This window comes from Cryptotermes secundus, unplaced genomic scaffold (genome assembly GCF_002891405.2).
Source record: "Cryptotermes secundus unplaced genomic scaffold, Csec_1.0 scaffold1314, whole genome shotgun sequence".
NCBI lineage: Eukaryota > Metazoa > Arthropoda > Insecta > Blattodea > Kalotermitidae > Cryptotermes > Cryptotermes secundus.
Window position 1 is genome coordinate 943,389 of NW_019720589.1, and position 14,927 is coordinate 958,315.

The 14,927-nt window shown below is 42.7% G+C and overlaps 1 protein-coding gene across 1 annotated transcript in view; it reads left to right on the forward strand.

The window, feature by feature from the left end:
• Positions 1-14,927, forward strand: part of LOC111870238 (nuclear receptor corepressor 1) — a 209,257-nt gene that overhangs the window by 165,533 nt on the left and 28,797 nt on the right. The window contains exons 3-4 of the mRNA XM_023862351.1: positions 8,913-9,147; positions 10,296-10,546. Of these exons, the coding sequence (XP_023718119.1) occupies positions 8,913-9,147; positions 10,296-10,546 (486 nt within the window). The remainder of the gene's footprint in view (positions 1-8,912; positions 9,148-10,295; positions 10,547-14,927) is intronic.

The following is a 14,927-nucleotide window of genomic DNA, read 5'->3' on the forward strand; positions in this document are numbered from 1 at the left end:
TAGACCCCTAAATCGTGACAATTGGTCATTATTGGTTCGTAAAGAAGTTGCCGTGACCTATTGTTGAGTAGGCGATGAAAACCACCAGGATGGCTTAACCCGGTCGAGACTCGAACCGCGTACTTTCTGAATACAGTTATGCAGTGTTACGCTACGTTAGCTTGCTCGGCATAGGACCAAAATGCGTAATGCTCGGTACTGGTTTCTTCCGTAACGAAATAATTACTTTCAATCAATATGGTTCTTCTCCTTTAATATATCTTATTTCATTATGGTGGGTGGTCGTAAACTTTATGGCATCGAAGAGAGATAGCGTGACGCCATGTTTGCGCAAATGTTCCTTGCATCGACCGAGGTATGTGTCGTGTAAACATTTGTTACGTATCTCGAAATGTGGAATATACCACAGCCCGCCAGTAGGTTTTGTGGGGGTCTGGTTGAGTATCTTTCCATTCCCTAATCTTGCTGCTCTCGACAAGGTAGTTTTCTTTATTGCTAGTGGGGTGGGACTAAGTCCCTTGTACTGCGCCCACTTCTGGCCTATTGTACCAGCCCCAGATGATAGTGAGGGTGATTGTGGAGCAATTGGTGGAATGAAGATTGGCAGGGGAAACCGAAGTAGTCGGAGAAAACCTGCCCCAGCGCCACTTTGTCCATAACAAATCCCACTTATCCAGACCCCGGAATCGAACCCAGGCCGCCACAGTGGGAAGCCAGCGACTAACCGCTTGAGTTATGGCGCGGCCTGCCAGAAGACTTTAAAAAGTGCTACTAAATAGTCTGTATTTCGCAAGACATGTAATAAATAACTCCAAAGAGTATTGAATTAGCGTGATCCCAAGATAGTAGGCAGTGTCTGTGTAATCAAGTACGTATTTGGCGGCATATTTTTAGGCATCGTTGAAGTTACAACATTTAATTTAAATTTATGTTTGTGAAGTTTGTAGGCCCAATTCTTATTTGCATGCCTGTAGTTATAGAGATGAACATTACAGGCTGGATATTTGTACGGTATAATGGAAGAAAATATACATTTCCTCGATTATTAGACGCAGTTTGTTTTTATTTTTTAACGTTTTTAAACGTCTGAAATAGGGACGCGTGTTACATTTCATGGCGTGTAAGAACCGAAGTCGAAAAATTACGGAAGTGCAAGGAAAATCTTCGTGTGCGTAACACTAGTCATGGGACAGTAAACACAAAAATAGAAGTAAAGGAGATCCCCAGATTATTTCTGTGTATTTTCGCCGTTAAAATGCCGTTCCGTATAGTATTGTAGAGCACCTAACGAGGGCTTTGAGGTTGAAGATACCAAATAGTTTTTTTTTAATATTAACTAATACCCTGCGATGGAGAAAGACTGGGTTGCGTTCATTGTTACAATTCTCATTGTTGCCCTTAAAATATATTTTGCAATCAGTAACTGAGAAAGGAAGTTAGCGTCGGTTGCTTTGGCGTTGTTGAACATTCTGTTACTGTCTCAGTTTATACGCTTAGTGCTACAGACGGGTGTATTTTAATTTTTACACCAAGTATAAGACATCAGGCACCCCGTTGCTACTTCATCGTGTCTTCGAAACGATTCCCTGGGTGTCATATAGTCCATGTGCAACAGAATCAAGGAAATGCGGTAATTTAGTATGAAATAGAATATGAAAGAAAGAATTTGTGCTATAGTGCAACCCGTGGTTAGGTACCAAGGGAACGGTGGGGCCTCTCGGCAGTTGGAAGCTGCAGAGCTCTGGAATGGAGCTGGATGCAACATTATGTTCCCTTCTTGCATATAGCAGACGATTATGCATGTGAGTGACGGCTTGTCACAGTCTTCGCTTCATCGTTAAGTGGCCTTGCGTGACCTCTATGTGGTTTTGTGTGTGGGAGCATTATCATGGGCCAGGGAGCTACTTCAGATCATCCAGTGGGACAGAAATAGTCTCCCACCACCAGGGTGCATTATGGCGGGAATTCGGAATGAAATAATGTCGCCATATGTACTTCCCAAGAAGTAAGTAGTAAATTCGTGAATAAGCTGCGATCTTTGTTAAGGAGTTTATCCGTTCTCTGGGCTGAAAGAATAAGGTTCTGAAACTGTGTTTCGGGTATCGACTCTATCTGCGTCCTCACGTAAATCACAGATACAGAGGATTGTGTTTTATGACCCGTTATACATAGCGTATCTTTGACTAAAGCTGTCCCTGTATCAGGCTGTGAAAGCCCATAGGATTGTGAGACGTCGAGGCTCCCAAATATTCTAGACAATCGGCTCACAAATGGCGGTGAGATGGTCACCCTTACGCGACAGCCGCCCATTATTATTTTTTTTATTGCTAGTGGGGTGAGACTAAGTCCCTTGCACTGCGGCCACTTCTGGTCTGTTGTACCAGCCCCAGATGATAGGTGAGGGTGATTGTGGAGCAATTGGTGGAATGAAGATTGTCAGGGGAAACCGAAGTACTCGGAGAAAACCCTCTCCAGCGCCACTTTGTCCACCACAAATCCCACTTGACCAGACCCGGTATCGAACCCGGGCCGCCGCCGTGGGAAGCCAGCGACTAACCGCTTGAGCTATGGTGCGGCCTACATATGAGCTTAGTTTTTCTTTGGTGACTCTAGCCCGCGGCTTGGCAGGCAGACAGTTTGTCACCGTGGCTTGTTTACGTGTAAGGAGTGAAAGCCATTGACCGAGAGAGTGGACTCTCCCGTAAGCATCTCATAGGGGCCGCACCATAGCTCAAGCGATTAGTCGCTGGCTTCCCACCTCAGCGGCCCGGGTTCGATACCGGGTCTGGTCAAGTGGGATTTGTGGTGGACAAAGTGGCGCTGGAGAGGGTTTTCTCCGAGTACTTCGGTTTCCCCTGCCAATCTTCATTCTACACAATTGCTCCACAGTCACCCTCACCTATCATCTGGGGCTGGTACAGTAGGCCAGAGTAGCCGCAGTACATGGGACTTAGTCCCACCCCACTAGCAATAAGAAAAAGCATCTCATAGCAAATGCCCATTCCATGCCAAACCTGGCGATGACTGGGTTACTTGACACTGCATATTTCATATAATTGAAAATACTGACTTGTTAGGATAAATGAAGCGCAAATTGTGAAGATGACGTGTTCTGACCTGAGGGAAGTCGAGGTACTAGCGAATCCTCATGACCAGGTGGGCGGATGTTTCGGGTCAGCGTTAAGATGTGTAGGACTTGTACGTACATGCTGTTTCCTGAGAGTCTGCATGTTACCATAAATAAAGCCAAATCGTGTGAGGTGTTTCATCGCATCTCGAGGAAACGAAGTTAAGGTAATTGGTTTCCGAAACTTTGAAGTGAAGTTTGGCTTTTCTGGAGTATCATCGCAAATCGATTCATATATTCACAGAGCTATGCTGATTTGAACCAGAAGGAAAAGTTCTCATTCTATGTTTTATTCCTATGATACGCTTCTAAGAAAATGACCTTTAAGTAGGCCCACCCTCATCTTATCTTAAAGACTGAACCTTACCATCGATTTATTAGCAGTCCTTCGTATTCTAGGTGCAGGTCTTTGGGCCCGGAAACTGACTGTTCTGGTACGGGTCTGGTCTGGTCTGGTCGTGAATGTCTTCAGTCCCTCCAGACGATTCCTAGAGTAATGCCTGGAATTAGGGCATGTTCGTTTCCTTGGACAGTCGTTACAATTGATTATTCACTAATTAATCCTTTAATGGACATTGTATAATCTGAGCTGTAGGATGCGTCGTTAAACAAACCAAGATTAAAGAATATAACAGATCTTTTCTTCTGTGTTGTGTAAGTTGGCAACAGGTTTGTTCCTTCGTCCCATGTAAGACCATGGACCGTTAGCTGACAGGTGACAAACTACTTAGCCAACGTGTTTGCTTGTACAAAAAACTTGAGGTATTATTAGTTAATGTTTTGGTGATCATAAATTCGGATTCTTAATAGGAATGCTAAGCATATGAACCGTTCCGCTGTTTTGGCATTGGTACTAACTCCTTGGAGCTGCGCCCGTCTTGGGAAGCAGATACTCAAGAATTTCCCATCATTTTGCGGAACATTAGGTTCATTGCCATGTTCACAAGAGCCTGCCACTGGTTTGTATCCTGAGCTAGATGAGTCCAATCCATACCACCCCAATCTCTCTAAGGTTCATTTTAAGATTATCGTTCCACCTAAGGTTTGGTCTCCTAGTGGTATCTTCTGGCCTTCCCACCAAAATCCTGCATGTATTCCGCTTGCCTTGATGGTGCTACATGCCCTGCCTATCTCATCCTCGACCATTCCATTTATACGTGGAGAAGTGCAGTTTTCTCCAGCCTCCTGTCACTTCATCCCTTTTCGGTCCAAATATTCTCAACACCCTGTTCTCAAATATCCTCAGTCCGTGTTCCTCCCTTAATGTTAGACACCAAGTTTCACACCCATGCAGAACCACAGACAAAAGTATAGTTTTGTATATTCTAATTTTTACGTTTCTGGAGAGCACTCCTGCACTAAAACAAGTCATCACGCGTTTATTTAAGTCGCTGTGAACTTCAGCCGAAGCGCCCAACACGTTAATCTGCAGCGCACGGTGTGACAGTGAATACACCAACCACGTGATTTTGACAAAGGGGAGCGTTGTGTACAGTTGTAAATGGACAGAAGAATTCATGGCTTTGCGAGAAATAAATATACAACAGTGTCTGCCTTAGGCTGAATTTTGAAATCATGCACGCAGACATGAATGCAGTGATGACATTTGTGAACTGCTTCCTGTGCTAAATGAGAATATTGGCGACCGAGTCTCTTCCTCGGGGAAGAATTTTCATCCAAGTATTTAAGCATTAAAATAAATTAAAGTCTGCTGGCGTAATTAAAACCGGAATCAGGATTCGAGCCCCATTCCCAGACTTTAAATCAATACTTCCCGTTCTCCGATGTGGCCCCTGTTGTACAGGCTTGTTGGGTTTGAACAGAGCCTCTTTTTCACAGGAATGTGTCATTACAATAATATTAAAAAGAAATTGCAAGTCAGGCAAAGAACGCCAGAGCTGAATATGTGGAGTAAGTGACGGAGTTTTGGTTACAGCATAACTCCATTAATTTTAAGATGCATATTGCGTTTAACTTGTGCGCGTGAAATCATTTTTAGTTGGGGATGTACCGTTACACGTCGAGAGTGACCGTTGCCAGCGGATGCGCGTTGAAGTGGGATAGAGCGAGACCAGGTTTGTGTATACGATTGGAGATTGCATGAACTTGTCTCCTGGCATCTGATTTGCACTTGTTTTCAGTTTTAAGGTCAGTTCATGTAGCTCTGGGACACATGCGTCCATATCGTGGCCGTATTGCCTTATGGGAAAGGTAAATGAGCCTGAGCGTCTAAGAATTAATAAATGCTTGATCCAAATTGCGGCATCTCACCGCAGAGCCTCAGGTTTAATCACTGCCAAATTGTGGTGGGGCCCGCGTTTGAAGAAGTGGCACTGGAGCTGGTTTTCTCTGAGCTTCTTCGGGTTTCCAGCTTGAATTTACCTTACCATCTGTGCTCCAAATCAATCTGCCCTCTCTCCCGGAGGTATGCGATGGCCTGACCATGCAACGCATTATCCCAACCTCGGTGACCTAAGTTCGGGACCCTCATCTCTGACTCGTCCCTCGGTTACTTAGTAAGGAATTTGGTAATCTTACCATGTTTTCTTTATCGCATGTGCAGGGAAGTCTCCAGGAAAACAATTTTTATTCCCCACTCCTTTCTTTCCTTAATCCCATTTGTATTTTTGATCTCCTTCCCTTCTGTCTACGCATTCCTTTGCAGTTCCTTTTACCTGTCTGAAATTTTAACCGAAACATCATCATAAAGTCAAAAACAGTTCAGGTTAATACAGAGGGCTCAATAAAATGTATACTCATTTCACTGTACAAAATATATGCTTAAGTAATTTAGTGGTATGTCTTCGGTAAAAAGGAAAAAAATAAGTAAAGCTATCCCTGTAACAGACCGTGAAGGCCCATAGGGCTGTGAGATGTTGAGGGTCCCACATTATCTAGACAATCGGCTCAAAGATGGCGGTAAGGTTGTCAGCTTTACGCGCCGGCCGCGCTTTACTCCCCAGGAAAATTATTTATTTAATTCCTGGTACTCATTTCTGTTAGAGGCTGAGTCGACCCCAAGGCCATAGTGCGGCTGGAAGGATTGTTCAACTTCAAAACTGTTTGTAGATAACCTCGCATAAGTTTGTTATGCAGGTTATCTGCGGACGTCTTCAAAATTAAACTGATGGTGTACCAATAAATTATTTAAGCAGATACGTATTTTGTACCCTGAAGTGTATACATTTTTTTGGGGTCCCTCTTTGTATTGTAGCTTGAAAGGGATTCAAATTGTACAAGGCGCGAAAACGTGTACACGCAATGTAGAATGGTTCAAGGCCGCAGTACTGTCAAGCACAAAGAGTTCGCATTTCAAGTAAACACACATTAACAGGCTTTTATGCATACATTATAAGTCGTTCAGTTCTGTCTAATGTTTTATTAGTCGTAAGCGTTTCGGCAAGAATTTGTCATCACCAGGGTCTTCGATTATGCCACGCATAAGGTAAAGTTGTCCCTGTGCTTAGTCAAGCACTGTGCCATGGAGAGACATATGGGGGGTGGACCTCTTGACCTCGGTAATGGATGCAGGCGAGTGGTCAGCTTCACGCTCCGGCCACTTTACCCCTGGGGTAAGAGCCCTCGGAACCCATTGGATAGAAGGCTGAATGAGCCCCAGAGTCGGTCAGGACGGTGTGGAGAAGAGAAAAATCTTGCCATGTCTTATGCCATGCATTAAGACATTAATTACAATATGATCTGAATTGAAGTTCGTGACGCATTTTCTCATAAAATCGAGACATTCAGTCAATAAGCATGAGACTTGAAGGCCGATGTACAGTTTTTTTATTACTGCACGTCAGTTCAGCCATTGAAATGTTTAAATATTAGTGTTTAATCCGTACGGTGCAAACATTATCAGACGTTTCTTCCGTCCCATCGCCATTATCCGATTTTTTTTGTGTGACGGAAATGATTGAGTAGGCTGCAGTCGGGTTAAATACATTGACTTTATTTTCTTGACAGTTTAATAATGTTTTGCTGTCAGTTTGACAGATTTTAACGGTTTCGTCCGTCTCAGTTACCACGGAATTTATATTGACAGTGCGAATCCTTTTCAGCATTTAGACATATCCTGTAGATTCGCTAGAAACGGATGCGCGGCGGCTGCGACTCCCCTCTGTGTTACACGCGAGGCGCGAGCAGAAGCAGGTCCACGTGGAAGTATTGGGGATTGCAGCTTGTTCCGGAGCAACCCTGGTGATGCTTGCGTGGAAAGGATTGTCTTTCATTACGATGACGTCAGTCACTTGGATGATGCCACAGTTTTGTAGTTGAGGCAACGCCCAATTCAGTACACGAACCCAAAACAGCTAGTTTTTCCAAGTTATATTTTCTTCCTGTACATTGAAAACGAAACCAGTACCAAACTACAACAAAAATGTTTAAATGTCTGCAGTGTTTCTGTGTGTGTGAGAGAGAGCGAGTGAGTGACCTGAAAGAAATGTGTATGTTGTCGGGTAATATTGAGCAATTTTTCTTGGGGGTGGGGGTTACAGGTACCGATTATACATGATCATCTTGCTTCTTCGCAAGTAACCCGAAATCTGAAAAGTAGCCTCCGGTTTTAAGATGATAAATAAATACGTGTAGAATATGTTGGTTGGATGAGTGTTGTCACCAAACACATGGAACTGCTGATTTGCATTGTGTTAGTACCTGATTATCAAGAGGTTTTTGTTGCTTTTCCTAAGTCCTTCCGGAAAAATGCCGTTGATACGTTCTCGAAAGAGGCTGCTATTTCATTCTCTTCACACTTTCAAATTCGCCAGACAATCATTATGTGATAATTCGACAAGAACCCCGAATTCTAGTTGACGTGCGTGTTTGTTAGTATGTCTATAATGCAGCTTCTTCCATTAAGGACAAACTGTTTGAACGCGCGCACACACACGCATTCAATTGCAATTTGTCTCTAAAAGTGAGAACACCCAGTTTTACAAGAAAGCAGTGGGTACATTGCGATTCAGTTTTTCATTGGTAAATTTCACACAGAAGAGCTTTCATATGTATTATGGTTGATCGATTCTTAAGGTCATTTACCTGTCCTGTTTGAACGTAGTGACTGTGTATGTGTGCGCTTGCGGGCAGGGGTTTGGAACGAAATTTTGACCGATTTCAAGGTACTGCCCTGGCATTTGGAGAGAGAGGAATAGCACGAGGGACCTGGGTGAGATTTAGAGACTAGAATGCAAGCAGGAGTACCCCTCTTTGGTTGTGGTATGATTTTCTTGTCAATATCGCAGTATACTGTACTGTGGCTAGACCTAATCAAGGATGTCATTAAATAAACTCAAATTTTGCTCACGTAAATATGTTGAGAATGTGCACTCGAATCACCTCCAGCGACATTTCTGCAATACATCGTGATGAACTTTGACAAGAATACTGATCAAATTTCATAACACATTTGGATGTCCTGTGTTAGGTCAGCATTAAGAAACAAGAAACAAAAATAGAAGTTCTGTGTTTGTATGTTTTTATAGTACACAGTGCCATTTTTTTTCCAAAAAATAATATATACCCTGCATCCTCGCGCTCCGTTTTGGCCCCAGTGTCGTATAAATGCACTGGCACATGTGTAACTTTCGCCTCTTGACAGCTCTGCTGTGTGTATCATCACTTCCAGTAGCTGAGAACACCTGTGCAATTAGCAGGAGATTTCAGTGTAATTGTGGGTGAAGGTGTTATTGTGTTTACTTGCATTAAGTATGAGTGTGGACACTTACTGTTTGCTAATGCAATACTAATATTAATTTGCAATTGTTTTTATGTGTTGTTGCAGGGCATCGCAACCGGGTGATGGTTCACCATACAAACCACAACGCCCATCAGCTGTCCCCAGTGCTGCTTCACCACTGTCACCAGGTTCAGGACGACCTGGGGCTACTGGATATCCTGGTTATGCAGCTGCTGGGACCCGTGAGGTCACTGCCGCTGCAATGCGCTATGTACAACAGTCTCCATATGGGGGTGCTGTGCCCTACAGGGAAAACCCTTACACTGTGCCCCGTAACCCGGTAAGCCAGACAGGACACTTCTTCATAGTGTACAAAAGATGTTTAAGAAGTGCTTTGAGTGAATGGGTGAGTGATTTCAAATTTGGAAATGGTTGATCAACGTGTGCCATTATGTATCACTTTAGTTGTTTCACAAATAAGCTCAACTTTTGGGTGGGGGGGATAGCATTAATAAATTGCCATCAGTTTAACTACTAGAATACAACTATAATATATGTTTCGCAAATATTACAATTGTATGAATTACAATTATGTAAATGTAATTGTATACATGACTCACAGAAGAAGGATCTCCAGCAAAGACTATTTATGACCTAGATGCAAGGGGAAACCTGAATGTACAGATATAAATAGTGTGACATGGCAGCTGAAAGGCTGGAATAATGGAGTCAGAAGAAATTGTCCGCTGCTAGGTAACGGCTCAATAAACACGTATCGTGTTAACGGATTTTTAACTTCCTTTACATTACGTTTCTATATTTACATTCCTAAGCTTTAACGTACCTTATTGTCACCATTTTTTAAATTTTGATGCACGGAATAAAGTTTTATATAAAATTTCTACATTTCTGCATTTATATTCCTAAGCTTTAACTTACTTTACTGTTACCATGTGTTAAATTTTGATGCATAGAATAAAGTTTTATATAAAAATTTGTAGACGTGTTTACAATCTCACCCCTGAAATTTCACATGACTAGCTCTAATGGCTCACTGGTTTTGCCATGAAAATTTTGCACAGCCACCATGTTTTTTACATTCTGCAAAATATTGTTGAACGTTACATACTTTTTTGGGCATTTATTAACATACCAGATTTCTAGATCTTGTATTAAGTAACAGTGATGTGACCTCAGCTTTGGTGTTATTGATAATAGGATACCGAATTGTATGAAGGCGATGACATGATATTCACACAAAATTTCTTGAGCTGATAGTTCAGAAGCCACCAAAGTTGGACCAACACACAGACTGACAGACAGAGAGACAGACAGACAGACAAATGGTTGGATGTGATGTTTCCATGGGCATCTGGTCTCTTATATGCTAAGGAAAATAGGATAAAAGGAGCATGTCCATGTAAATGCTAAACCATAGAAGTGAAATCGTGTATGTGTATGAATTTATGTTTATGATTTCTCAAGCAGGCGGTGGTTGAACGCCAGCAGCAGCAGCAGCAACAACAGCAGCAGCAGCAACAGCAACAACAACAGCAGCAGCAACAACAGCAACAGCAACAACAGCAGCAGCAGCAGCAGCATCAGTCACAGCAACAGCAGCCACAGGTGGAATATGGACGAGCAGAGGGACCTCCATCCCAGCTGAGACCACGCATCTCATTGCTTCCGCCACATACTACTGAATACCTGGCTGCTCTTCCTCGTACTAGGATACAGCAGTAAGTACTGTCACCGACTGGGACTAGAAACTGTATCGGTATCGAGACTTTGTAACAGCCAGGTTGCAATAGTTAGTTAGTTAGTTAGTTAGTTAGTTATTGGAGAGGGTGGGTTTCCCCATGCACTGAGACCTGTATTGTTCCATTGTGCTTCCCTCTATGATTTCTACCAGTCTGTATATCCTACTGGTACTGGTGCTTACCATCAGTCCCACCCAGCCAGCGAGACCGGCTCTACTAGCTGAGAGGTATCTATAATGCTTCCCCCATCTACCAGAGGTATTAGAGACTGCTGTTGGGCGGGAAACGTCCGTTAATTTGGCTCAGTGACCTCCTTTGGAGATATGAGGTTCTTTTACGTGCCGTAAAGTTACGACACGGGACCCACGGCTTAAAATCCCTCCCAGAGGACTTGTTCCCTGAATTTTTCCGCCCTTAAAAATTCCACGACCTCCGCCGGGTATTTGAACCCGTGTACTACGAGTCATGAGGTGGGAACGTTACCTCTAGACTACTGAGGCCACTAACCAGGTTACAATATGTTGTCTACCGTCACATTTGTATGCTGGTCCTGAATGTGCTGTTGTTTTTGTTGTTACTTTGTTATCATTGCTGCTAAATGCTCATAGGCCTTTAGACTAAATCCATAAGCCTACGGCCTTTTAATCTTTATACAGTGAATGAAATTTTATTTGAAGATTTGACCCATGTTAAATGTGAGTCCTTGTAAGCATTGTATGGCATGTGCTTGGGTTTGTGGAAGGGAGAGATGAAAGTTAGCTGGAAATACTTATGTTATACAGTAGGTCAGATGTGTGTGTAAACATTGCTGTTCCCAAGCTGAACCTGTAGATTTGTAGTTCCAATTTCAGGCCCAATGTTGCCTGCTATGAACCTTTGGTGTTACAGAAAAGAGAGAAACCATGAAATGTTGCTTTGTGCAGAACAGGAAGCAGCGTTAGATGTTATTTCAGTGCTGCATTTATCTTAGTATGTCATTATGTCACTGAATTGAAAGTATATGCATAGAGGCATAACATGGTTTTAGTTTGTTTCTTCTAACATTGAGAATTTTGTGTTGCACTTACCTCATTTTGACCAGTTTTGACTTAACTATTTCTGTACACTACAGATACAACCAGTATTTTGTTTGACATTCATGACCCACAGATCTTATGTATTGTTCATGCTAAGTCAAGTTCCCAAAATAAATAAACCAGGTTCATGAGGTTTGTTCAAATGAAAAGGGTTGAGGGGGCTCCTGTGCAGGTTGTCATGTGGTTGTATGCATGGCACACCAGAAGTCAAGCAAGAGGAATGCAACAAAAGCATAGATTTGACAGCAATAATGGGGACTGTCTTTATGTTACAATGAAACCAAGAAGCAGAAGTTCTTTGCTTTATGTACTGATCTAATATTTTTATCTGACAATTATCTGACAATCTGAATACAGGTGTAAAATAAACAGCTATTGAGAGACTAAGGACTAGGTAAGTAGACTGAGGGAGCTATATGAAAGAGGACAAGGGCAAAGTGAACATGAAATCTGAGGATCTCACAGCAGCGAATATTATGGTCTTTTGAGATGAGATGCCATGCCATGTAATTTAGTGGGTAGCTACCTACTATTATTTATTATTATTATTGGAGAGGGTGGGTTTCCCCATGCACCGCGACCAGTGGTCTATTGTACGTTCCCCTGTGATATTCTACCAGTCTCTATACCCTACCAGTACTGGTGCGTGCCATCAGTCCCGACTCAGCCAGCGAGTTCGGCCTCTACTGGCTCAGCAGTATCTCGATGCTTCCCCCATCTACCAGAGGCATTAGAGACTATTGTTGGGCGGGAAATGTCCTTTATAATTGGCTCAGAGGCCTCCTTGAGGCATGAGGTTCTTTTACGTGCCGTGAAGCTACGACACGGGACCCACGGCTTAAAGTCCCTCCTGGAGGACTTGTTCCCTGAAATTTTCCGCCCTTAAAAATCCACGACCTCCGCCGGGTTTGAACCCGCGTACCTTGAGTCATGAGGTGGGAACGTTACCTCTAGACTACGGAGGCCGCTGGTTAGCTACCTAACTACATCGCATCATATTTAAGAAAACCATAATCTTAGAGTGGACACAGGAAGTTGCAGGATTTGTGAGGGGTAAAAGGTAAAGTTGTCCCTATGCTTAACTAATTAAGCACTACGCCATGAAGGCATATGTGGGAGCGGATGTATAGGTCCACATTTTCTTGACCTCAGCAATAGTTGGAGGTGAGTGGTCAGCTTCACGCCCCTACCGCTTTATCCCCACGGAAAGAGTCCCTGGTACCCATTGGATAGGAGGTTGGGTGGACCCCAGAGCCAGTCTGGACAACTTGGAGAAGAGAAAATTCTTGCCTATACTGGGACTCAAACTGCGACCCCTTGGTCGTCAAGCCCGTAGGCAGTTGCTATACCGACTGCGCTGTCCCGGCTCCTTTTGTGACGGGACGGAGGAGAAAAATGGGCTTTTATCATAACATTACCACCCTGGTTACAATAGTTACTGGGTGATGATGATTGTAAGATTAGTGTTTGGCAATATATAGTGTTGTGTACTCCATGAAATGGATGAATGCATAATTTTTAATATAGCATATTGCATATGTAATTACCATTGTTATTGTCTTTTACATCTTTGCACAAAGAAAAGATAAATGTGTATGGTGTGTCCACAAAGTCGCGTCAGGGTTTTGAAAAATTGTGGCGCACAAACAAATGTAGCTAGCCACATGCGGTTTGCGGCAGATAGTGAAACTCTGGAAGTTTTTTGCTGACCTCAGTAGACCTCGATGTGTGCTCCCTTGGTAGCACGGAGGTTTATGAGATCGCCTTGCTCTGTCTCTCTGTACCTTTATATCCTATCCTATACATTTTTGAGTGCCTGAACCAGTTTTCTGGAACTTGGAATGTGTTCATGGCACCTGAGTCCATCTTAACAGCATACTTCATAAGTCTCTTCAGTCTGTCTGTATGTGTATTCCTCATGTAGTTGCTAGGTAGTGGCTTAGTAGATATGTTCCCATGGCAAAAAAATGCACACAGCAGTGAAGATTGCTGAAGGCGTCATTTTCTCTGCAGTCCATGTCATATCAGAGGAGAGTCTATGGGTCTGTAAATATATTCCCCTTTTGTTGGTAGGCAGAGGCTCAGTAAGCAGGGTTCTTGCAGATCTAAGAATACTTAAAGTTATTGTTTTCTATGTAGAGTGTGTTGTACCAAAGAAAAGTAGACAGTTTTTACCAGAACTTCTTGTTGGAAATATAATCATTATTAGCCTGATTTATGACTGTTGTGACAGTTGCCAACAGATTTATATTAAGGTAGACTCAGTGCAGCTGTTGCAGTTGCATCATGAATTTCACATTTTGGCCTGCTGCTGTGGAGTTATTTTGGATGCTTCCATTTTCCCTGAAACAGTTAATGGACCTTGTGATAGCTGTGTAATCAACTTGGTGCGCATGAATTGATTTTATTTTCAGTTTACAATATGATGTAGTTGATTCTACGTAAATATTCAGTTGATATTCCGGACATAAAATTTAGGCTACTTTTCCCTCTAGAATGGATTTTGCAGTCATATATCAGAATTCCCACCCAGATATGAAAGAGAACAAGGTCATTCAAATATTCCTTGGTTTCTTAGTCCCAGTTACAGGCTGGATGACTGAAGGGTCAGAGTTAAAGTCCTGGTAGGGTCAAGAATTTTCTCCATATCATCCAGACCAGCTCTTGGGCCCACCCAGCCTCCTATCCGGTGCGTATCAGTGGGTTCTTTCCTCGGGGGTAAAGCGGTTGGGGCGTGAAGCTGACCACCCATCTCCAACCAGTGCTGAGGTCAAACTGTGGCTCTGTACACTCACTCCCCCATGTCTTCATTGTGTTAATTAGTTAAGCACAGGGACAGCTCTACCTTACCTTACCTTACCTTCTGTGTCCTTTTAATGAAAGTTCAGCATCCAGAATTAACACATTTACTTTTGAACTAAAAGGTATCATAAAAATTGTTTCAATGTGGTGTTTGACTTTTGAGACTCTGGTATATTTGTGTTTTGTTACTGTCCCCGATAATTTATGATTATAGGTCACTTAACCATGGTCAGTGAAGTATGTTCTGTTTATTTTCAGATACTTGGAGTTTTCTTACACTGTTGGGTTGCCTTAGTTTAATTCTTGTAAAGGGTTGTAGTAAGACATAGAAAAACCCTTTTTTGATTGATTGATATGTTGAAAAGTGAGATGAGCTGTAGAAGCATCTGAGCTGATAAATAGTGCCTTTGACATTGTCATGTTGATAGCTGAATTGGGAGCTACCCCTTGTTGCATGTCACCTTACAGATTTTTATTCCACA